At 44.2% G+C, this 24,442-nt stretch overlaps 9 protein-coding genes across 9 annotated transcripts; 4 read left to right on the forward strand and 5 right to left on the reverse strand.

The window, feature by feature from the left end:
- Positions 1–1,132: 1,132 nt before the first annotated feature.
- Positions 1,133–3,449, forward strand: I203_104876 (uncharacterized protein; the record flags this gene model as incomplete). Its single annotated transcript, XM_019143542.1, has 2 exons — positions 1,133–2,283; positions 2,339–3,449. The coding sequence occupies 2 exons, from the start codon at positions 1,133–1,135 to the stop codon at positions 3,447–3,449; spliced, it is 2,262 nt and encodes a 753-aa protein (XP_019006591.1).
- Positions 3,450–4,164: 715 nt separating this feature from the next.
- On the reverse strand, positions 4,165–5,751 carry I203_104877 (uncharacterized protein; the record flags this gene model as incomplete). Its single annotated transcript, XM_019143541.1, has 7 exons — positions 4,165–4,326; positions 4,399–4,464; positions 4,538–4,593; positions 4,671–4,881; positions 5,064–5,322; positions 5,389–5,475; positions 5,534–5,751. The coding sequence occupies 7 exons, from the start codon at positions 5,749–5,751 to the stop codon at positions 4,165–4,167; spliced, it is 1,059 nt and encodes a 352-aa protein (XP_019006590.1).
- A 245-nt stretch (positions 5,752–5,996) lies between these two features.
- On the forward strand, positions 5,997–7,228 carry I203_104878 (uncharacterized protein; the record flags this gene model as incomplete). The annotated part of the gene is made up of 5 exons (XM_019143540.1): positions 5,997–6,008; positions 6,092–6,643; positions 6,736–6,833; positions 6,904–6,946; positions 7,031–7,228. The coding sequence occupies 5 exons, from the start codon at positions 5,997–5,999 to the stop codon at positions 7,226–7,228; spliced, it is 903 nt and encodes a 300-aa protein (XP_019006589.1).
- A 134-nt stretch (positions 7,229–7,362) lies between these two features.
- I203_104879 (uncharacterized protein) lies at positions 7,363–8,141 on the reverse strand (the record flags this gene model as incomplete). The annotated part of the gene is made up of 6 exons (XM_019143539.2): positions 7,363–7,410; positions 7,490–7,523; positions 7,588–7,672; positions 7,780–7,867; positions 7,938–7,980; positions 8,071–8,141. The coding sequence occupies 6 exons, from the start codon at positions 8,139–8,141 to the stop codon at positions 7,363–7,365; spliced, it is 369 nt and encodes a 122-aa protein (XP_019006588.2).
- Positions 8,142–8,575: 434 nt separating this feature from the next.
- I203_104880 (uncharacterized protein) lies at positions 8,576–9,577 on the forward strand (the record flags this gene model as incomplete). The annotated part of the gene is made up of 3 exons (XM_019143538.1): positions 8,576–8,732; positions 8,835–8,919; positions 9,010–9,577. 3 exons carry the CDS (start codon positions 8,576–8,578, stop codon positions 9,575–9,577), a joined length of 810 nt encoding a protein of 269 aa, XP_019006587.1.
- Positions 9,578–9,833: 256 nt separating this feature from the next.
- On the reverse strand, positions 9,834–13,616 carry I203_104881 (uncharacterized protein; the record flags this gene model as incomplete). The annotated part of the gene is made up of 22 exons (XM_065517637.1): positions 9,834–10,081; positions 10,155–10,194; positions 10,266–10,307; positions 10,409–10,425; positions 10,487–10,831; positions 10,888–10,918; positions 10,978–11,190; positions 11,250–11,477; positions 11,533–11,681; positions 11,755–11,845; positions 11,900–12,013; positions 12,067–12,135; positions 12,190–12,232; positions 12,286–12,314; positions 12,377–12,457; positions 12,551–12,668; positions 12,748–12,884; positions 12,969–13,067; positions 13,127–13,141; positions 13,221–13,265; positions 13,323–13,366; positions 13,448–13,616. The coding sequence occupies 22 exons, from the start codon at positions 13,614–13,616 to the stop codon at positions 9,834–9,836; spliced, it is 2,367 nt and encodes a 788-aa protein (XP_065374455.1).
- A 527-nt stretch (positions 13,617–14,143) lies between these two features.
- I203_104882 (uncharacterized protein) lies at positions 14,144–17,097 on the reverse strand (the record flags this gene model as incomplete). Its single annotated transcript, XM_019143536.1, has 15 exons — positions 14,144–14,386; positions 14,441–14,565; positions 14,634–14,698; positions 14,747–14,918; positions 14,973–14,995; positions 15,078–15,144; positions 15,195–15,238; positions 15,299–15,411; positions 15,474–15,581; positions 15,645–16,216; positions 16,295–16,346; positions 16,423–16,618; positions 16,680–16,726; positions 16,805–16,832; positions 16,913–17,097. 15 exons carry the CDS (start codon positions 17,095–17,097, stop codon positions 14,144–14,146), a joined length of 2,040 nt encoding a protein of 679 aa, XP_019006585.1.
- Positions 17,098–17,608: 511 nt separating this feature from the next.
- On the forward strand, positions 17,609–20,895 carry I203_104883 (uncharacterized protein; the record flags this gene model as incomplete). Its single annotated transcript, XM_065517638.1, has 12 exons — positions 17,609–17,831; positions 17,906–18,862; positions 18,905–19,353; positions 19,431–19,613; positions 19,697–19,917; positions 19,972–20,057; positions 20,137–20,198; positions 20,268–20,398; positions 20,472–20,501; positions 20,575–20,644; positions 20,710–20,775; positions 20,872–20,895. The coding sequence occupies 12 exons, from the start codon at positions 17,609–17,611 to the stop codon at positions 20,893–20,895; spliced, it is 2,502 nt and encodes an 833-aa protein (XP_065374456.1).
- Positions 20,896–21,436: 541 nt separating this feature from the next.
- I203_104884 (uncharacterized protein) lies at positions 21,437–24,394 on the reverse strand (the record flags this gene model as incomplete). Its single annotated transcript, XM_019143534.1, has 12 exons — positions 21,437–21,569; positions 21,650–21,715; positions 21,808–21,977; positions 22,091–22,199; positions 22,263–22,340; positions 22,419–22,626; positions 22,686–22,804; positions 22,869–23,011; positions 23,072–23,217; positions 23,288–23,407; positions 23,508–23,781; positions 23,864–24,394. 12 exons carry the CDS (start codon positions 24,392–24,394, stop codon positions 21,437–21,439), a joined length of 2,097 nt encoding a protein of 698 aa, XP_019006583.1.
- Between the last annotated feature and the right edge of the window lie 48 nt (positions 24,395–24,442).

Genomic DNA, 24,442 nt, shown 5'->3' on the forward strand with positions numbered 1-24,442 from the left:
AGACAAACACCTTTCAACGATCGATACCATTAAACCAACCTGGGACAGCCGAACATCCGATCTTCATCCAACTTTCACCTCGAGAGATAAAGCATAAAAGAGACAACAGAAGGATATCAATTCATTTCCACCTTTTATACATTCATCTCTTCATCCTCATAATCCCATCCCATCGAACATCCCTCTATAATCCTCTGTGAGGATAATTCAGTAGATCGAAAAATACCGACCAGCCATCTATCGGCGTATCGTCTTTTACTGCACAGTATCAATTCAGAAGCCACACTTTATACTGTTGTCACCCATTGCTGCTTACCCAAACGCCTGGTCTTACCATCGAAAGAGTCATATCCACTGTCTATCATCTGTCCCATCGGATGGGCTACGGCAGGGTTCAACCTCACACACATCACATACCTCCACTCATCGACCCGACTGTTTTTCCAGGCACAAAAGCCCAAATAGTCTGTCCTCCCTCTCCTCTGCTTCTCACTCAACCTCATCTGCATACCACCCTCGTCTGCATCCTCATACCCCATATCCACCTCCCCGCCTACTCTCCCTCCTTGTATAGTCGACTTCCCCACTGCCTTCTTACCTGAGGATCAGATCTTGAAGGTCTACAGATTAGCATAACCCGACAATCGAAAGCCATAATTCCCTACCTGCCAACCTTGTAGCGACGACCATTTCAAACTTTGTTTCCGGGAGACTCATCTTGGTGCGTAATCTTGAAGAAGCTCGTCAGTTGGGACACTTTGGAGTCTAGCAAAAAGTTTAATCTTTGGTACAGCTTGGTCTGAGACCAAACGTGAGTCCCTTGTCCTTTTCAACATTAGTATTCCAGGAAAATCCACTTTTCCATTTTTGCTCATCATCATCATCAACTCCTTCGCTGACCTTTATCATCTAATCTCCTATCATCCCTAATCATCTCTGGCTGTGCCATCAACTATCGTTCTCACACACGCTCAGCCCAGCTCAAGTGGCTTCTCCTCGATCAAGTATAATAAGCTGGTAGCTCAAAAAGCTAGTCTTTCAGGCTGAACAGCAAGCCCAGTCGCCGGTCCGACTACCCACCTACCCTCATTCTATAATATACTATCAAGCTCAAGCAAGCTCACTCGCCACGATGGAATCAATCTTCGAGAACGATTCTTATCTATTCGACCCTTCTTCATCGTCTCAATATGAGACATCGAATTTCCTATCCTTCTCCTCTTTCTCCGAACAACTATCGACCTGGGAAGATTTTAATCTAGATTACAAGGAACCACCAGCTAGATCAGTTTCAGACGCTTCTTCACCTACCCTTTCAGAACCATTCGACTTCCCCTCTTCCTCCTTCGATCCTCTAACACCAGCCGAGACGAGCGAAATTGGCATCTTCCATACTCCCGAAAAGAAACTCGCCAACGCAGGTCAAGATCAAACTGCTTTTTTCTCACATCGATCATCAGGATCAACAGACTCTTGGGGAGAACCTACAACACCTTCGTTATCCGGAAAGTCTTTCGCTGCTTTGAGTGGAAACAATTTCACTCCATCGCAGAGTACGCCTGGGTTTTCCTGGGACGAAGCTACACCTACTTTCAGTGGTTCCTCCTATACTCCTCCAACTCCTGCTTTTCAAGCTCAACCCCACCGAGTAACTTCCAATCCCGTGTTGAGTACGACATCTCGACAACCTAGGACATTAAATAAGCCCGCTTCGATGCCTGTACTGAAAGAAGAAGAAACTCCCTCTAGTCAGTGGTTGGACGGTACGAGCTTTTTAGAAGCTCCTCTGGAGATACCAAATGCTGTTGCCGATGTTCCAGTAAATGCTCAGGAGTTAGATGATTTCGTCTGGAACTTGAATGATCAGACACTGGGATTCGACAACTTCTCAACTCAGGATACCATCTTCGCTGCATTTAACGAACCAACCAATGCGGTACCGATGATGCATTCCCATTCTCACACTGGTGTCTTCCCTTCCCAAACACCAGAATTCATTTTCCAACCCTCGTCCTTCCAGTCCGACTTCCCAACTTGGATGTCCGGTCTACCTGCAACGCAGGACGTTGTGGGTTTCGGACAATTCGAGTTAACTTCTCTTAATCAGAACCAATCAATGGGGCTGTTACCGGCCTTTACGATAGATCCTACCACGATTATGGGTACGAATGGCGGTATGGTAGATGAAGATTCAAGTAGACCGTCGTCCGCTCCGGGTCTGAATGGCGGAGAAGAATCAAAGGGGATGTTGAGCGTGCCTACCGCGGATGTCATGATGAGGAGGTAAGCTGCTATTCTCCTCCCCTGTACTTTGTATCTCCGCTGACAACGTATGCAGTCTCTCCTCTGAAGGATTCGTCCCCTCAAGACACGCTCCACCTCGAGATCTCTTCTCGTACGCACCACAGCCAATCCCTTCAGGCCCGCCCGGACCTCAGCCTCTATACACTTCCGACCCATCACCCTCATACCAACAATTCGCTCCTTCGGCTCTATCATATGGTATGCCACCGACCCCTACTCGATCATCCTCGAGGAAGATGTCAAACAATCTTTCTGTCAAGATACATCCTCCTGCTTCGTCCACCTTCGTTCCTTCACCTTTACCACCTACACCCCAATCAGCTACTTTCCCCACTTCTTTCGCCGCTGCTCAGAATCAGCCACAGCAGCAACAGCCCATTGCAATGCAAAGAGCGGGTACTCAGCCCTTACCCCAAACCAGAAAGTTGTCCGGTGCAGGTGTTGCTCAGCCTGGTTTACCTGCTCATCTTGCTAGAGCTCAGGCGATCGTCCAACAGCAAGCAGCTAGAGAAGAAGCTGAACGAAATTCGATTAGAAGGGAAGCTGCTTCTAGAAGAGTGGGTATGGCCGAAGCGTCAGTCATGCAGCCTACCATCTCAGCTACGAGTGGTAAGAGGACTCAACCAGCCATAATGGGATGGGAGGGACCATCAGCTCAAACTGGTTCTTTACCCGTTTTGACTCATACACCACTCGTCACCGTTCATCCACCACCTGCTCAATACCTCGTTACAGGTGCTCCAATTCCTGTACATCGAGTACACCCACCCCCTCATCCTGGAACTGGAGCAGCTACGATTGGTCAACCAAGACAAATCGCCAGATTACCTTCTTCTCCTGCGCGATTGAGGAAAGCCTCAAGCTCCAACCAGCTTACTCCAACTAGAACCACACCTAAATCCCGATCACCTTCGTCAGCTACGAAACGAAAGGCATCTGCCGCTGGGGGGTTCACATTCGCCGACCCATTCATCAATTTCACTGCTGATGATGCTCAAAAGCTTTTATCGGGTGTTGCACCATCGGGTAGTCAGAGTAAGAGGAAGAGAGAGGAGGAAGCGGCCGCTAAAGCTGCTGCTGCTACTAACTCTTCAAGTGGGGAGGAGGATGAAGCGAGGAGTAAGAGATCGAAGAGTAATGAATAGGGGTTTAGGACTACTGGGGAAATACCTTTATTTTGATTCTGATTTTTAACTTTGTTTTGACTTTGATCTTCATTCAGATTATTGTTCGGTAGTATCTTGTTTGGTGATTTTTTTGAGAAGATCGGACAGATTCTGGAATTGGAAAAGAAACAGGAATAGATAAATGGAAATGCTTTGTTTGCTTGTAACAAATCGTCTCTTTGTGTAATTATAATATAATAGAATCTTCGTGTTTTTTATTTCTTTTCATGTTCATCCCTTGTTATTTAAGTTATTTTGCTTGTAAAAAATCTTGGTCTATTCCGCTTGATTAACTTGATTAGATTAGGTAGAATATATTATACAGGGAAATAAAACGATGAATATGCAAATCAATAAATATGTATATATCCCAAATCCATGTAAAATTTGAATACAGTACCCCAAGATTGGATGCGGTCTCAGTCTGAAGCGTTGACATGATACCTCGATTCATTATGTCGTAATGTAGTGATGTACTCCTGTAGCCACAATTGAGTAATGATTGCATAGATCGTTTCATGTCGATACTAGTACAAGATGTTTAGACTCTATGCTATGATTCCAAGGACCACACGATCAACGATTGACGATCCTTGTCCAATTGACTACTTTTGAGATGTGTAGGTAAGTATTCAGATCTATATTACGATTGCTATAATTACAATAGTCATTCCCACTTAATTTTAATTGATCTTTACGACAATTTGTTTAACTGATTCTGAGGGTTACCATTCCCCTCTCTATCCCTCAAGAATATCAATAAAGCTTCATAAACCGTCCATCCTATAGCTGCAGAAGCCGCTTTCCTAGATATCCTCAAGGAAGTTCCGGAAAATAACCCTAATGGGCCTCGATCCTATATATTGTACGAGTCAATAAAGCGTATCTATGAGCTTGGTGACGTCGACTTTTGTCACGAGAGACTTACCTGTAATACGTTGGCAACGGCTTTGCGTAATGTTGGATGATCCACTGGATTCACTTGCATCCTTGTCTGTCAACCCACCATTAAAATGAAATGAGCTACATGTCCTGGCCGATGATGCAAAATGGACAATTCAGCTCACCTTGACCACGTCCGCAGGGGAAGTAATCAATGTAGCCAGTACAGCAGCCATCACACCTATTCTCAAATACCACAATCAGGAAATTTGTCGGTTCATTTCTCGTCTTGGTTTGAGATGTGATGGTCCAACTCACCTGAACCAGAATGTAAAGCAGCATTCGGTATACCCGTTATCTTCCCCAACAGATCTTTCCCTTTCTCATAGAAAACCAAATACAACCCAGCATAAGGTGCATCTCGGACTGCCGTAGCGGTGAATCCCTGGAAGAAACCTCTTATACCGTTCGTACGATAAAGGGATGCCAGGGCTGAGGGAATGGAATGATAATTTGCGTATCTATTTGACTGTATAATACCGCAAAGGGTAGTAGAATATATCAGTCAGCTCCGATCCTATGGTTCCTCTGACCCTCGAACAAGCAATGTGTCCTATTCTTGTAAAGAGTCTTTGGTACCTAATGTATAGGACATGTCTTTCATCCTGCAGTGGATGGATACATCATGAGATGACAAATAGAATTACCCACCTCAAACCTGGCTTTCACAACAGTAATCGGACTTAGTATGAACCCCACTGACGTCCTAGCTATAGCTCCAGCCATCAAATTTCCCCCAGACGATAGTTTTATTATAGCCGATTTGGATGCAGAAGAAGGATATGACGATGTTGATGAGGTAGGCGTGATAGTGGGTAATGGAAGGGTGACGGCGAAATATGGTACAGAGGATAATTTATGACGGATCGATGAGAGGGTGTAGAAATATATAGCTACGCCAGGGACATTCCTATGACCACAACCAGTCCAGCGTGAGCCGTGAAGACAAGTGCATGAATCCGGCGATAGCACTCACCGCACTAGAGTCGGTACAGTTCCTCTCCATAGACCTCCAACACCATCTTCTCTCAGAACTTGCCGTACCACACCTCGTATACGTCGTCTGCGATATAATCGCAAGTAAGCGTTAATCCTATCGCTGTAACGATATAGACACTCACTTCTTGTTCACACCTTGACCTTCACCATCTCCAGAACCCTGCTGTAGCCTCGTCTTGAGCAGGTCCAACGGCTGAAGTACAATCGCCGAGGATAATCCAGATAGAGCACCGGAAGCAAGATGGTGATACGCTTTGAGATTGCTTTTCGCCTGTATGGTACTCGATGTCCTCGATTTAGAGGAAGATGCTGCTGCTGAAGCTGTTGCTGAGTCTGCCATCTTGCAAATCCCCTCCTGGCTGATTCTATCTATGATCGTGATACTGAGGAATAGCGTAAAATAGAAGATCAGATCGACAATCATCTCATTTTGCATTCGTAGATCTTGATTCTTCGAATCTCGAATCTCGAAAAGGTATCGAGGTATTTTTCCGTTGGAGGTGTGTTATTTAACCGAAACATCCATCCAACTCTTTATCTCACCTTTGTTTCTCTTCATTGCCCTGCTATGCATTTACAGATATAATGTCATACCCAGTGAGTTATTACCTCTAAGATCCATACTGGTAGCTATTTAAGAATGTGAATTGTTAAAATCGTTGTATGATTCGACATAAAAGGACAAGAGTGCAAATTCGGTCCATTCCCTTCTCGCCCTCCTCCGTTCAGCACAAGATGGAACTTCTCCCGCGACATCATCCTCAGTACCTGCTCAATCGACCTATCCTCCTGTTTATACTACAAATGGAAATGGCTCTGGCTCAGGACCAGTGACCAGACCGAATGTGAACGTACCTACAAAAAGACAACTGGATGATCTGCTCTCATCGTTAAATGGCAGACCTCAACCAACTCCACCCAAAGCAGAATCACCAAGTCAAAGACACCTGATCGAACCTTTTGGCCCTGTAGGCGAAACTCCCAGTCCATCAAAATCACCTTATGATCCTTTACAGAGCCCAAATCGAAGGCAAAGTACCTCAAACACAAATACAAATACAAGTGAATATGGGAGACGAGCGAGTACGAGTAAGGTTACACCACCAAGGAAGAAACGTAAACCTTCTGAAAGGGTTGATGAAGATGGGTATTCAACGATGAGCTTCAGTAAAGCTTTGCCTATCTTATCTGAATTGTTAGAAGATGAAGGGTTCAAATTGGAGTTGAAAAAGGTATGTTCAGAATCCCATTCGAATTCCAGATCGAACACCCGCCCCGTTGATCAGACAGCTGATATTATGTATCTTGTACATGTCATTGATAGATGAAGAAAGAACAGGATGCGTTAGAAAGGAGATTATGGGCGAAGAGTGAGAAGGTCAAAGCGGAGCATGAGAGGAGCATACAGGCCGAGAAGGAGATGTGAGCTTATCAATCCAGATAAGGCATATAGCTTTGGATCGCTAATATGGTGATACGCTCAATCGCTCAGCGCGAAAATAGCTAGAAAGGCCATACCACCAGAGAAGAAAGAGGTTAGTTCCTCGTTTTCTTCAGATATTTTCTTCGTTCTCGTACAACTCTACGAGTCAATATGGAACGCTTATATGACCTGATAGGCATGGGCCAAATCCCTCTCGGCTAATCTGGATACATTCTACCTCCAACAATGTCTCCCTGTCATTGACGGCCTCGCATCAAAGCATAAACAGCGGTTGATGGAGCTCGGCGTACCTGGCTTAGGGGATGGCGGCGAGAAAATTAAAGAGAGGATTAAGAGGATCATGGAGTTGCTGGAAGCTGGATTGGAAGAATGATGACGGTGTTGATGCGGCCAAGAGCAGCGGACTCAACGCAATAAGACGAGAACGACACTGTCCATGTGTGTACTTTGTGTTGTAAAAGTGAATTTGTTGTACAACATGCCATCGTTATAATAATCGTTATAAAATTATTGTATTCTATAAAACCTGTACCGCACACCCAAAGCGAAATTGCACTAGAAGATACGACCTAGTTCTGAAAGGAGATAGGGACAAGTCAGCTATGATATCATCAAGAATTGAACGGACACTCACTTCTCGCCATTGATGAGCACATTCGCAGCATTTGCTATAATACAGAATTCAACGGTCAGTATTTCGCCCGGGTGTCTGAGATTGGCCTCCCCACTCACTAGAAAGTAGTCATCGGTTCATCCGCCGACCTGATCTGCAATTGACGGAAATATGCTTTTCTAAAGTCGCATTTAGGACAGGCAGCTAAATTTACATATAACACACATCAGTATCGTGTATACCTTAGTTGTACACCTCAAGGGCTTCCAGCGGGAGATAACATATTGGCAAAAAGACAGGTCACAACTCACTGTCGATCTTATCTACATTCGCCCAAGCTTCTTTACCTCCCAGAACGTCGTCTACTTCCTTTCGCTTGAGATGAGTTCTCATCGATATCTACAGCAATGCAGCAATTATCAGCCAGATATATGGGATAGGCGAGGGCATGTATGATTCTGTCACTTGCCTGTCGTTCGATGATATACTGATATGGACAAGTGGGGCATATCCTAAATATCCAACAGACAGAGTCAGTCCATCATGTTCGAACGACAGATACTTCCTGATTCTAACGAGCATGGCATGGCTACCAAACTCACCAGCACTTGTCATTACTATCCTCCCTATCACCTATCGTCAGATTGTTCGCACAGTAAGGGCAGAAGAGCATTTTACGTGGACAGCGTCTGATTCGGGTAGATTATATCAAGGTATATAAACAGAGAGTTCTACGGTACTTCAAGCTAAGCTGAAATTTCGGCTGTCGCGAGAGCGAATCTGAAGCCGGAGATTGAATGTGATGATAGTGATATGCAGGGAGAATGAAAGTTGAAGATTGAAGTGGACCACCGGTTGAAGATTGAAGATTGATGCAAAATTCCTTGCTCGACGATGTTGTTGATTTCGGGGTTGTTTCCGTCGGAAGGAACTTGGTCACCCTCGAAGATGAACATTGTTGAATCTCTCCCTAAAATCATCTTACATTCTTCTCTTCCCCTTTTCAGAATTGTATCTGCTACTCGAGTGAACACGATATACAGGGGAGAATCAAATAGCCTGCAGCGCCTCCTACTAATATATCGATCGATATCGAAACATTCCACGATGACATCCCTCAACATTCGTCCCGTCCCTTCCTCCTCTACTTCTTCCTCGTCCAAGCCTATCCCTCCCCCCTCATTGCTCAAACCATGGGATTTCTCTTACTCCCCCTCATCGGATGGGTGCGACAAGAATTTGTTGATCATGTTTCATGGTCTTGGTAGGTGGTTCTCATTCCTCTATGCCTCTTTCTGTCAATCAGTCACCTCCTCATTCGACCAGCTCGGATAGCTGATCGAAGTAAAATCGAACACTCATATAGGCGATTCAAAAATCCCATTTTTCAACCTGGGAAAGCAGCTCAGTCTTCCTTCTACAGCGATTTTATCTCTCTCTGCACCTGATCCGTAAGTTGACTTCTCTTCCAATGTCCAAAATACAATACTATCCGTATACATATCACTCACTTCTAATCCGCGTGGGTTTTGCATTCGTAGTATCCCATTAATGGATCATCCCTCTTTCTCATGGTATCCAACTTTCACACCTACGTTCGATCCCCTTCCTATACAGAATCACAATCCTACAGTCCACATGGCGAAACTACGTAATCTGACATCTATATTGATTAGTAAGGAGGTGGGATGGGAACTGAAAGATATCCATTTGTTCGGATTCGGACAAGGTGGGACTATAGCGTTGGAGCTAGGTCTATCAATATACAATCAACCACTCGGTACAGGTCAAGATCCACCGAAAAGATTCGGTTCAATAGTTTCCATATGCGCTTCAATCCTTACTCATCCCACTTCCACACTGAATATTCAAACTCCCGTATGTTACTTTACGAGACATTCCCCTCAGTCCGCTATACATCAGAAGAACCTGAATGTACTTAAGAGAGCATATAAAGATGTCGAAGTAGTACAAGCCTCAGGTGATAATGAGCAGATGCCAAGGAATAAAGATGAATGGTATGGGATTATGAAGTTCTGGGGTCAAGTGTTAGGTAGGAAGGATGAGGGTTGGAAAGGACAAGGAGAGGTGTATGAGGTTGTTAGGTAGTTTGCCATGTATCATATACAATTGAAGTACACGATGAGGTTGACAATACACTAAATCTGCATTCGCATTATACTTCGAAAATGTTCTTTTGACCTTACTTATAAGCTACAAGTTGTTAACCTGGATCCTTTGTCTGTCTCAGTACACCTAAAGATACTATGCTTACGATACTCACCACATTCAAGTCAACAAGCGAAGTTTGATAGTGTCCATTATAACGTGTAATCAAGAATCAATTTAGTCAGTCCATTATCACCTAATGACGTTTTTGATGCTCCGCAGCAGCTCGTTTCCATTCTTCTCTGGGGATCCTATATCCAGCGAATAGAAGACTAGACGTAGCATTGCCACTTCCAGTATCATTGCCGATCGGACCAGTACCATTTGTGGTAGTACCGTTAGAATAGACCGACGAGTTACCGTTGTTGGTGACCTCGATGATGGGGATCATAGGACAAGTGGGTGCAGGGAGGTATTGACCGTATTCGCCAGCTGCCCAAAGGACTGAAAACCAACCTCAGCTCACTCGGTGACCAGAGCTTTCTCCGGAACCAGGACAGGTGAATGTGCTACTTACCAACTCCGTTCGTCCAGCCAAATCCTACTTGGACCGTATACTGCAAACGATTGTACAGGAGTCTCAGCTGATAGCCCTCGTGCTACGATCGTCATCTTCGGATCAACATACCTCGCCTCCTCCACCAGCTGCATCTGTGTCAGTCGCATTGAACTAAAATGAAAGTCAGCGAAATCTTTCATTGGTCAAGAAGAAATATGAAGGAAACGGATATGCCGGGAAAACGAAAGGAGTCCGGGAGGACAATGATTTACCTTCTCAAACATGACACCTGAGGTAACAGCCTTGTCAGCTCATCCTGAACTTCTTAGACTCCATAAGGTGGCACTCACCAGATTGTCCAGCCGTATAGGTTCCCGTCGCATTCAACTCGCTCAAAGGCAACTGAGTCAAAAGTCCCTCAATAGCTCCTCCAGTAGAATACCACGAGCAGAACGCCGCGCCCAAATATCGATTGGCATATTCGATACTCAATGCCAATGGCCATGGTTTACCTTGAGCTTCTTGTGTCTGTAAGGATACGTTACCAATGGTACTTTGAGGTTGAGGTTGTAGTTCCGATTCCTGTAGGCCTAGTTGACCCGATGCCACTTGGGAGAATGGGATGGTCAAATTGGACAGTACCGTTGCGTTAGGGTGATGTCGACCGAGAGTCTCGAATGCTTTGATCGTGGTGTCTACAAAATTGAAAGGTCAGCTCATTCGTATCTAGAAGGATACAAGGACAGCTTACGAAGATGAGGTGGCCAAGAATTAGGGAAATCCTACAGAGTCAGGCACAGTCAGCTACGAGCTATCCATATGTGACACGCAGCAGACCCACCCAGTTCAACCCAGTGTATAACAAACTTGCTACACTGGGTATACCGGAATACTTTCCAAGTAAGAACCTAGCTCCAGAGACGAATCTAAGAGCTTCCGATTCGTTATTTGCAAGCTCGTTAGGGGTGATGTTCTGCCAGAGAGGCCATGAACCGGCTGGACTGTAAACGTTGGATCGGGAGTTGGAAGTGGTGTTGAAATCGTAGAACCAGGCCTAAACTCAGGCTAAGCGAAACGTGATCCGGAACGGACAGAAGATGAGAGATCACCTACCTTTTCTGGGTCCCAACACAGATCTAGAACCGCATCAGAGAACGATTGGGCTTGTTGTCGATGATAGAATGCTGGACTGGGATTGGATGAAGAGGAATTACCAGAAGAGCTCGTTCCGGTAGAATTGGTCCGTACGATGTCAGTGGAGTTTCCTGTCTGCGTAGAGTTACTGGTAATGGGAATACTCGATCCAGTCGTATTGGAATATAAGTCGTACAGATTTGCAAGCTGTTCCCCTGTCAGTTTTGACGGATAGAAACCGCTTTTAGTCAATTAAGCTCACTAAAAGATGATCTCCTGATAACAGACTCAATAGATCGACTGGTATGATGGCTTTTACGTTGAGCGTTCTAAGAGCCGGATTGTTATCGCTGACGTTCTGTACAGGCTGTTTACACCATCTTGAAGAGTAATCCCATCCTGATTCGGCACCTAGACGTGATGAAGTAAGGTCAATGGCCCGTTCAATAAAAGGCACAGAACTTCTGGACAGGAGGCCACCCACCTGTGGCCAATTCGGAATACAACTCTGCCTTCGCACTCTCATTGAGTGCCGGCGAACTGCCAGTAACAGTCTCGTAATCTTCAACATATCCCTGACACAGCAGATTCAGCCTAAGGGCCCTTGCAGCTTCCTACTGTTCACTCACCTCGGGTCTAGGAGCACTATTATTCACGGCGTAGTGAGCTACCAAAAGGGTTTTACCGGTAAAGGGGGAAGTGTAGTTGAATGTTCGATTATTAGACCACCATTGCATTTCGGCCTGTGCAATCTCAATATCTCTGATCGCACTTCATACCGTATGATCACACTCACAGATGCAAGAGGTAATGCTCTTTCGAGGATGGTTGTATTTCCAGTGACTTTCACGTAAGCATCGAGCATCTGATAGAAGATATAAGCTAGACATTCGACTCTCTTACTCGAGGGATAGCTCACTTGGATGAACATGGGTGGCTGTGATCGATTCACGTAGTATTTTCTGAGATAGATATCATAAGCTATCGGGACACACCTTTTACCGCAGTAGCTTACCTTCCACCGTTGGGAATGTAACCATATACCTGTAGTTCTAGAGCCATTAGCTACCAGATCCCGTCAGCCAAGTGATAGAACGACAACTTACGTCAATGAAGTCCATCATGTTTTGTAAGAGGTTCCAAGCGTAGTCAAATAATTCAGATTTAAGTAAACCTTCGATAATCCACTACCATTATTGAAACACGAAGAACCATCAATCAGCCTGGTACAGCTACTCCCGGAAGAAGGTAGATATTTATCCTGCAGATATTTGACATACTCTAGAATCCCAATAATAAATCTCCCGATATCTTCCACCTGGAACCACGACAGTATGGTTGAGAGGAATCAAGCTCGAATCGCAAGTACCATTGCACAAGGAAGATTGGTTGGTTTCTCTAACGATATAACACATGAAATTGTCAACATCCCAGCCATCCTTCTGGGGTTAGACCTCTGTTATATCCCAGAACTCACCTGATTAGTAAAGTCCAGTAGGAATTGACGATACTAGTCCAAGCTTTGTATATCGGATCAGATATATTATCCAATATAGCTGGGTTTTGGTTGAATCCTTCGATAGGGATTTGTTCAAGATCTAATCCTTCGCCTTTCTATAAACAGCAACAGAAGTTCCCGTCAGCTTATTTCCATCTATGCCTGGCTTCCAGTACAGTGTTATGGGTACGTAAACGCACAAAATTACTCTCAACGAATGTTTCAATTTGTCCGACAGTAACATTTGATCCGAGGGCATTGAACGCTGCGAGGGTATCGTTGAGAGTACCATTCGTAGGCTATATAGTAGGATGATATCAGCTTACGATTCAGAATGAATATGATCAAGGTAGCTCACCTTATCTACAAAAGTCTAAGTTGGATAGACATATCGAATAAAATCAGCTTGTACCCTTCAAGGTCTCTCCTGACTCAAAAAGAATACAACTCACTTTTGAATCTGGGAAAATACCAGCAAGTTGAACATCTTGTAACAACTATAACAATTGAGTCAGCCTAGCGACCAATTGATGGTTCGAACAGGATCAACTTACGACCCCTGGGCAGTACGTGGTATTCGTCCCATCCTCACACAGATCTACAAACACAATTTATGACAGCGGTCAGCTTCTTCCACTATACATGTTAATAGGATAGTAGCAAAGAGTGTTCGACTGACATTGTACAGGTGGATAATCCCCCTGGCCCGGTACGGGCGTATCGAGCGGAACTGTCGGAGAGGGAACAGTGGTCGACACGGGAGTAGCTGAAAATGAGATTGAAGACGTCTGAGTGATGTTCTGTGCGATCGCACAATGAAGAGCTGAGAGGATGATTATGGACCTCATCGTACCGAAGATGTTGGCCTGTTATAAGAGGCTGCGCAAGAAGGAAAAGAAAAAGGAAGAGAAGGAGATTGAATTAATCGTTACGAGTAACTCGTCATATCATACTCGAGTACCATAGCCAATGGGTCCATTTTATCCGGAAATTATTCCTTCGCTGATCACCTGCTCATCGAACATTTGCATGCAATGTCGTAAGTCGTACTTTTACGGGGTTAGCCTGTCCCACTCCCCCACTCCCCGCTCTCAATCTCAATCTGGACCTTGACCTTGCACTAGTCTTGTATTTGGGGTCTTCGCTTCTTCCTTCCTTGGCCTCATGGGTAAATTTACTACCGAACCCCATTCGTGCCTGACCAAGTGACGTCACACACGCTTACAGTACTCCCTAATGTTCGAGACAGGATCAGACATGGTTGAGCCATTCTCTTTCGCAGTAGTACATGCATACACAGCTATTAATTTACAACATGTTTACGCTTCCGTTGCTCCTATACATATTATGTTTGAATGATGGCGATCATGAGCACCTACGCCCCAGTCCATGGCCAGATCTTCTTGGGTTTACAATTCCTCCTCAACCAATCCCTAACTTCCTTATCTTCGTCACCTTGTAAAAGAGGCATCAATTGTTCTTGTACAGAAGTATTATGGTCGTTTAGCCATCTGATCTCGGATTTAGTCAACAACTTGTAATCCACCAGGGAAGTTTGAATGGGTACTTGTGTGATACGTTCGAAAGAGAGGAAATGGCCGGATTGATCATTCAATGTCTATGTAATCAGATCGTCAATCATCGAGTATCAATGAAGACACAATTGACTTACATCAACAGGTTTACACAAGATGACAGACTCGATCCTTATACCCCATTCGCCTTCCTTGTAGTATCCAGGTTCTATACTGGTCATATTTCCAGGTTCGAATGCTCCGTTTCTGGGGAACATCGGGTCTGGGAATAAGATGATCAGCTTTCTCGTTTTTATCATTTGAAACGAAACTACCAGCTGTGCGACTCACTCTCATGAACAGCTAAATAAGTACCTATACCATGACCTATTCCATGTCCGAAATCCAGTCCGTCCCTGCATCATGCTGTTAGCCAACGATATCCAGATGAAAAGCTAGCTTACTGATACAATGGCCCTCTAGCTATCATGTTCAATCTATCCGCCGTCATACCTCTAGGAAAGATCGCTGAGCTGACAGCCAGATGACCTTGCAAGACTCTCGTGTATGCTCGCTTGACTTCAGGTGAGGGTGTCTTACCGAAATACAATGTACGGGTGGTATCGATTGTACCGTCTATGCAACCGGTCAGCTTTCAACGTTCACTCAGCCATTGAAGAAGCAGCTGACCTTGATATTGCGCTCCAGAATCACTATAGTGGTAGAGTCAGTGTTGACTTTCATTGAAAAGGATAAAAGTGGTGGATGCAATCGCGAATTGTATCGTGTACTTACATGACATAAGTAGAATCGATTTCTATCACTCTGTCCTCTCCCCTTTTAGGAGCATAGTGAGGCAAGGCTATGATCTTAGTTCAGCTCAGAAAAGAGCTCAGTGGATGAATAACTCACCTCCATTAGGTCCCGATGCCGATATATCATCATAAGCCAGACCACTACTCAAGTTCGATTAGCTCGACTGTCCACTACAGAAGACTCGGCTATAAATAGCTTACGCGAATAGCTCTTCTCTCCTTCTATATCTCGTCAAAGTCTGTGCAGCTGCCCATTCACCCACTTTCTTCTTCTCTTGCACCAATATCTTTTCAAGCCATGTTATCCAACGTACCTGCGTACAACGCGATAGAAGGTTATCAGCTTCAGATCGAGACGCTTTTGCAGTGGACATACCATAGCTCTGCCATCACGTAGATAAGCATTTTTGAAACCTTGAATCTCCGTCTCATTTTTGACCGCTTTCAATCTGTCGACAGGACAAGGGATAACCTCGATATCGGACTGTAGCATCTTCAAACATCAGCTATGACACCTACCTCGTTTTCAGAGAGACGACTAACTGACTTTACATGCATCTGCTAATGCCCAACTACATTCCCTCGTGGTCAAAACTTTCTTCTGTCTCTTCTTAGTTTCATCTCTATCTCTTTGCTGGAGCTCTTTAACGTATTTCCCGACCTCTTCAATTCCATACGGTCTAACCTCCACACCTGATTTCTCCCAATCTTCCTTCAACGCTTCATCTGTTATTTTCCTCTCATCCACAAATACCACGCATTTATCAGGTGTCAAGACCAGATAGGTATAAGCGACTGGACAGAATGGTATATCCGATGGACATCTAAAATTCAATAACCAAGCTACGGAAGGCAAAGTCGGTAAGACATAAATCCAATATTCCCTTGATCTCAGACGAGATGAAGATGAAGAGGTGAGATGATCCGATAGAGCAGATCGAACTCTGTCTAATTTTGATGATGTGTTTTCACCTGAGAACGATATGGGATAATGATTGATTGGAGCTGTCGATCTCTCAGGGGGAGAATGGATCTTGTCGACTAAGTCGGATGTGAGCGGAATAAGCTTGGTGGATGATTCTGAGGATTCTAAATGTGATTTGATAGATCGAGCGAGATCTAGATTGTATGTCATGTCAAAATATCTTAGCAACAGGATATCAGATTAGATGGAGGTCTGGCGACTTTAAAGCTTACCGATAGAAAGTAATTTGGGATCAATGCCTATTCTGGATCCATCTCCGACTTCCTACAACCACACCAGTCACCGCCTAATCAGTTGACAAGAATTACAACCAAGAATTGAGAACAGTTCATGTGCTGACCTCTAATAACCATTCTACCCATCCACCTACTACAGCATCTTTCCCACTTCCACCACTCGCACCTACCCTGACAACCTTCCAGCCTTCTACGACCTGCTGTCCAGCTTGTATCCAATACCTCGAATCTACAAACAACAAAGCTTCCGAGTCGATAGATGAAGAAGGTATTAAAGCTGTTCCAGCTGATCCTGTAAACCTATAAATTGTACATACCGTTCAGCGTATTCCCTCTGATAAATTTGGTAAAACGTACATACCCTGATATCCATTCTCTCCTCTTGTCTGATTCCCCAATCTCCTCAGACTAGACACCATGACCTTATCAGTCTCAATCCTTCCATTTGTCCTCGCTGTTAAAGTACTCGAGTAGAGGGATACCTACTTGATGCTCATCTTCACTCGGTACTACACTACTCATTCATCAGCTATCGCACATTTCGGGGATGCATATGATCCACAGCTAATACGTGAGCGTCAATACGAGACTCACTACCAATCCACTTTAGCTTCTTGTACTTGTACTCTCAAATCTCTTAATCGACCTTTGAGCTCTTCTGACCTATCGTCATATTCTCTGGACACGGGCTGTTCGATATCCATTGTACATTTCTCGATCACTGAGCTGTCAAGGTCATCCTGGAGTTCATACGAAGTGGTCTTGGCTGCACAGAACATCTTGTATCGTTGATGTTATCAGGTGGCAAAGTGGACTGCATATATTCAAATCAACAGATATCTTGGACATCCACGAGTATGTAGGTCAGCTCGGTTCGTCACCTGTTGCTTACTTGGCTGGCCTGTTCGATTTACTGGAACCGTAGTATTTTCCATTAGAAATCCATTCGTAATCAAGTGCAAAGGAGAATTGACTGAGTTTGAAATGCTCATTAGGATTGTTTTGTAACCACATCGAGGAAGCATGCGTTCACAGGTTTTTATCCCTCCAGGTCCATCTCCCTACTTCGTCATTTCATTCCATGCGATACTCTGATATCATCTAATATCACATCTCCCAAAATAATCTGGTGATCTCACTTACATCAGATTAAAATACATGCTAGGTGATCGGAGTAGACGACGGATATTGTATCTACAGTGATCAGCAGACTCCGCCCATCTGCCCTCCCGCCTCCCCATCTAAACGCTTTCAACTTTTCTCCACATCGACCATCCCCAATCGTCCAGTATGCCTGACCGTACGCCCACTTCACCTCGTCAAATTCAGATCGACCCCCATCTCCCTCAACCCTCCCGCAACATGTCGATGACCTCCCCTGTCCTAACGCCCTCACGCCAGAGCATACCTCATCGGAATTCCCATGGGGGGCCAAGGAGCTATCGACATGCCGATGATGCAGATGCGAGGGAGAGGCAGATGCAGCAGGATATAGAGAGCGCCATGAGCATGTGTAAGTGAAGTTCTTACCTGATAGACAGACCTCAAGCGCGATTCTGATGAATTGGCGGTGCGATATATACATAGCAAGAGCTCGATCGGGTTCTTTGGCAGATACGTCTCCACCTATCGTTCGACCTTCCGCACATCATTTCCCATCCACCTCACCTATCGAGGAAAGATCTTTCCCCATGTTATCCGATGCCGAAGAGGCAGAGATGAATAGAGCGAGGTATCATCATGGACCAGATAATGGGTCGGACGACGAACATGGTCATGGAAGATCTCATTATGATAATCAGGAAGATAGGGAGGAAGAAGGATTGATGCATGATCATCATCATGGACATGGACATGGAGATGATAGTGTAGGAGGGTCAAGTGGGTATGACTCCCATGCTAGACTGTTAGATAGGAGAGGTTCAGATGGACATCAACATCGTTTACCTATGTCGATGGGTATGGGAAATATGGAAAGACAAGGTGCAGATTTAAGATCGCTTGGCGGGATGGGTGGAGTAGCGAGAAACAGGTTTGATTTTGCAGCTATGGAAGAATACGCCAATAAGGAAAAACAAAATCTCTCAAATGCCGAATTCGGAGGAGGGACTTGGGCAATGAACAATAATAACAATAATGGAATTCCAAGAAGGAGGAGTACACCTAATAAAAGTCCAAGTGCGACCAACTCGAATCGTGAAAGTCAAGAAGACATCAAACAACCGAGAACAGGAGGAGGAAGTTTCGAGAGGACACAAACCATGTCTGCGTTTGGTGATGAACCCGAACATGAACATCAGGGTGAACCCGATAATATGACCGAAGGACCATTCTCACCTGCCAGTACAGCAAGGAACGACGGTGATGGTCCAACAACCTTCCATCGAAGGAGACAGAGGAAACTATCGCAATCGAACCCGATTCAACGACGACAAGGGAAATTAGCTTTGTTTGAAGGATTTGGTAACTCCGGTAACAACGGTGGTTTAGATGGAGAGGTCGTACCTGAATCATCATCAACTGCATTCAAAGCTCCAAGATCAGGTAAAGGTGGTATACCCATTCCATCCAACTCGGGCGGTGGAGCTGGGGGATTTGCACCTTATTCTGATATTGCACCACCTGCACCCGGACATGATCGACCATATAGATTCTCGTTCTACTCCAATGCTATGCCTGTTACGATCCACGCCAGATCCTTGGCGGAACTGCCAGCAGAGAATCAAACGTTTGAAGAATTGTTTAAAGGTAAAAATCAATCATCTTCTGAGAAGGGTACACCAAATAGAGATAGTGGACAAGATACACCTCAACAACCTCAACCTCAACATACCGAACCTAGTACAATAGCCAGTAAGACAAGCATGTTATCGAGAGCTATGGCTGCTCATGATATGTCGAGGGAAGGTTCCAAGCAAGCTGGAGGAGGTGGGGGAAATGGGGATAGTACGGCTGTGGAAGAAGATCCAGAACAGTTTACTTGGTGGTTGGACGTTTTGTCACCTACTGACGAAGAGATGAGAATGTTGTCGAAGGTGAGTGGAACCGATCACTTGGTACCTCTTGGCATTGTATACTGATGCGTCTTGCCTTTTTTCTTTTCTCCTACTAGGTATTCGGCATTCATCCTTTGACAACTGAAGATATCTTGTTAGAAGAGACTCGAGAAAAAATCGAGCTGTTCAGGAATTATTATCTTGTGTGTTTCAGATCTTTCGATCAGGATCCATACTCCCAGACATACTTGGAACCTTTGAATATGTACATTATCGTGTTCAGAGAAGGTACATTATCGGTGAGTGTCAGATTCTACCCCATATCCTTCCGATCTCATTTTCTGTTATTCTGACATTGATCTCGGAATTTTTCGCTTGTCAGTTCCATTTCCGAGGTACACCTCATCCTCAGAATGTACGACGACGTATCAAGCATCTCAAAGATTATATATCAGTGACTTCCGATTGGATTTCCTATGCTCTTATTGACGATATAACCGATGCGTTTGGTCCTCTGATTCAATCTATCGAATATGAAGTAGATAGTATTGACGAATTGGTGTTGATTCTGAAAGAAGCTGAACAGAGTGATATGTTAAGGAGGTTAGTTGAATGGCTCCTTGAAGGTAAAAACAGCTGACTCATCCGTCATGATAGGATCGGTACTTGTCGTAAGAAAGTTATGGGTCTACTGAGATTGATGGGTAACAAAGCGGATGTGGTGAAAGGTCTAGCCAAGAGATGTGAGTTTGAGCTCCAATGTGATCCTCGGCATATACTTGAGAGTGAGATAGCTCACAGATAATATGGGTTGGACGATAGGTAATGAACAATGGCTGGTCGCTCCAAAATCTGATATAGGTTTATATCTTTCTGATATCCAGGTTAGTCATCCTATCTAATCGATCCTTGGAGAAGGGATATATTGATAACTTACCTTGTTCGATCTGTAGGACCACTTGATTACGATGACTCAGAATCTGAATCACTACGAAAAGATCTTATCTCGATCGCATTCGAATTACCTAGCTCAAATCTCGATCGAAATGACAGATGCGAACAATCAAATCAATGATGTTCTTTCGTATGTATCATCTCTTTTTCTAAACCCAAAGTTTAGATCAAAATCGCTGATAACGCTCTTTCGGCGCCTACAGCAAATTGACCGCTCTAGGTACTGTTTTAATGTAAGTCATGCTGCTGTCTTGTACGATTCCATGAAGATACAGAGCTAATCTTCAATTTCTTCTCGCTAAATAGCCCAATGAACTTGGTAACTGGTTTATGGGGTATGAACGTCCACGTTCCAGGGGAAGATACCAAGGATGGTGTGAGTGGATGCACAACTCATGTACAAATTGTGATTTGACTGCAACTTACCTAACTTTTTGATAGTACGCTTGGTTTGGAGGTATTTTAGGTGGATTGGCATTATTTGCCATCCTAGGTGCATGGGCAACTGTGAGTGTTATATCTCTCAAATTGAAAGAGGGGGAGAATCAAAATCAGAGTGGAAATGAACAACGCTGATATGAGTGACATGGTCTGTTCCAATAGTATAAATGTTTCGTAGTTCGATAAATCTTACTATTGAATCACCAATCGAAACGCACTTAACCGTTAAAAAAGATTTTATGGGTTCGTACGCAGAGGTGAATTTAAAATGTCATATATATATAGTCGCTTACAAGTATCGTAATTTCTGTAATGTTGTATCACGCTGTTCGTTCATTTCTCTTCCATTCTTCTGCAATCAGCAACTTATATTCTCAAATATATAATGATGTTTGGCTAGTCTCTCAAGTTGGGAATGATGTATATACGATTACAATGTTGTTCGATCGGAGGGCAGATTTGTGCGTCTTGTGATCTGCACCATACTCGTGGTCATCTATTAATTCATTATACATTGACGATAGCGTGAAATTCTATAAATCGCCCTGAAGGGACCAACGATTCTTCGTTCAAGGCTCAAGGCTTTGCAATCAAGTAGACTGACTACATGTAAGTTGAACTCTTCATCTTCATTCTTCTGAAGATCCTTCGTGATTTGAGATCAAATACTCGTCCCGCTTAGAACTACAAAAGCCAGAACACACACGTCAATTCCACTTGCACCGAACTAGACTTCAAGGAAAAGACGAAGAGTGATCCGACTCACCTTGGATAAGTCCCTACCGAAGATACCTCTCTTAACCCAATCAAGCATCAATAGCATCCTTGTTCTCATTGAAGTCTGTTCTGACCAGTAGATACTATATACCAACATTGAGAATCAATACCAAAGGAATGGTCAATACGAAGAGAGTACGAATAGATAGGGATGACAACTTACGATCTCCATGCGTACATAGCTAATAATCCACCAGCAAGTGAGAATCCCTCATAATCAAATACAGCGCTGCAGGCATCGTGACATCCGTCAGTCTTTGTCATCTCGTATGACACAAGCGATCTCGAGGGAACTGTGGCTGTGGTGGAAACGTGACTCACGAATTACCAATATAAGCCAAACTACCTAAATGGAAATATTCGAACGGATGATAATAAACTTCATCGTTCAGATCTTCGATACCATTCGCTTCAAGAGTTTTATGCTGTTTGGCTAATTTACTGAACATCGCTCCTAGGTATTTACCTTGTTGAGAAGCCACTTGAGCGGTCTATCAATTGGTGCATTCACATGATTAGCATGACTTTATCAATCAATGAATCGAGGAATGTACGTATTGTGAATCCGGAAGATCGAATATAGGTTAGATGATCATTCACTTACAGCTGGATAACTCGTTACTTTCTTGCTCACACCCAAGAACATAGCTGCCACTTCGTTAAGAGATAGTCTCTCATCTTTATCTTTGTCGAATTCGTCAAATACGTCTCTCCTATATATCACATGATTAGTTCATTCTTCCGGGCTGGGCGAAGTACGACGGAGGCAAACTCACATCTTGGCGAAATATTTCGTGGCGAGAGGATAATGCTTCTTGATGTGAGTCACCATAGCTTGCCATTCATCATAGTCACTAGTTTTTGCCAACCCGGAGAATCAATAAGCTCTTCCTTATGATCATTTTGTAGGTACCGAGGCAAGGTTGACTTACAGAGAACCATCTTTGTTGACATCGAACCTATCCCACAGCTCGTAAAGATGTTTGATCAAGTTGATATGTACGGTAGCCGCATCTCCAAGTGCATAGACAGTTCCTTGCGGTGCACCTTGTACTCTCAGGTAATTATCCACTTCAACGGCTTTGGAGTGATATTGATTAGGGAGCAATTCGACCAATCGCTTCGTGAATGGTTGCATGGCTAAGTGAGCCCGATTTCAGTACTGTTATCTTGGAGCTACTGGATTTGACTCAGCTCACCAATACCAGTACTCCAAAGTACGAAGCCAGCTTCGATCTCTTTACTTGTAGGTTTGGCCTCCTTATCTTTGGAATCTTTAATACTCAAGATCACCTTGTCAGGGAAAACTTCTTGTACACTAGAAGAGCACACTTTCAGTCAGCTTCTCCTTCGAAATGCCTGCGTTAATGAAGCTGACTCACCGAGCGTTGATCACTACATCCACATCATTTCTAGCGAATCTTTTCTCAGCATACTGAGAGATCTTCTCGGAATACGTATTCAAAATATGGTCTCTGGATTGTACGACTGTCACTTTGACCTCGTTGGCAAGTAACTTAGGGAACTACAGCATTATCCAGAGATCAGTTACCGTCTTTCCACTTATTGGATACAAGCAACTGACATATTTCAATACGTCTTCAGCCATCATATCCGCCAATTCAGCTGCAAATTCAACACCGGTCGGCCCACCACCACAGATGACGAATGAAAGAAGTCGTTTTCGCTCTTCCGGTGTGGTCGTAGGTAATGATGTCAATTCGAGGTTGGCTATATAAGATCGACAAACATGTCAGCCCTTTATCCAACCGAATTGAAAAATTAGCTGAAAGAGACTCACTCATAACCTTGCGTCTGATCGCCTGAGCATCGGGCACAGTCTTGAGCTGATAACAATGCTCTAGACCTTTAACACCGTGATTGTTCGTGGTGGATCCTACAGCGATAACAAGTTTATCGTCTATAAACACATGTATTCAATTAGTATCACTCTCATATCTGGCAAAAATGTGACGGGTGTGATGCTACAGTATGAAATACTCCATGTGCAATTAACTCACAAGGTACATAACATCTCATTGTCCCTTCACCACCATCCTTAGGCACTTCGACCTCCAACAACCTCTCCGCCATATCTATATCCATCGCCGATCCCATGAGATAATGACCTCTGACTCTCGCTATCAACTTTCGCAGCGGTTCGACGAGTGATCGGGGTTCGACCGTACCGACACAAGCGGAGGGGAGAAGAGGGGTGAAAGCGAAATATGTCTGGGGGGAAATGAGGGTCACATTGTATGCGTGTGGTGGGAGTGATTGGAGGAGTGCGACGGCCTAGATCGAAAGAGATTTAGTGATTTTAGATGGATGGTATACAAGTGCTGAATAGCATGACCAGTAAAAGATTGATACTCACCCCCCATCCACCACCTATAACCACCAATCTAGGTTTCCCCTTCATCGTCCTCTTCGCATCATCCTCCTCGTCATCCAAATTAACTTCGAGGATAGGCAAGTTCTTCTTACCTCCTAATCTAGGTTTAAGCGATAAGGGATTACACGGTACCCTGTCAACGTGTCTCTCACTATATGTGAAGGCATCGTGGAACAGGATGACAGAGGTAAGTACGACTATACCAAGGACTGAGGATAGACCAAGTCGAATGAGGACCGATGTTATAGGGTACTTGGCATTGAATGATTTAGGTGGGATAGAGAAGTTTCGGATTGATGATGTAGGCGTGCGAAGGGAGGGGATGATAGGTCGACGATGAGGGTTGAAGAATGTCTTGGACGAGATGGTAGATTGGGTATTAGTGATCTTAGTACTGGATGATCTAGCTGAGATGAGTTGGTTTCGGATAGGAGAAGAATGTTTGACGGTGATCGGCCGATGAGGGAGCGAGGTGAGACCTATAGGTCGGAGTGATATTTTGCTTCGTATCATCTTCGGGTGTATTCGGATCGAGACATACGATCTGAATGATGTTCAGAT

This window comes from Kwoniella mangroviensis (assembly GCF_000507465.2).
Source record: "Kwoniella mangroviensis CBS 8507 chromosome 1 map unlocalized Ctg01, whole genome shotgun sequence".
NCBI classification, from domain to species: domain Eukaryota; kingdom Fungi; phylum Basidiomycota; class Tremellomycetes; order Tremellales; family Cryptococcaceae; genus Kwoniella; species Kwoniella mangrovensis.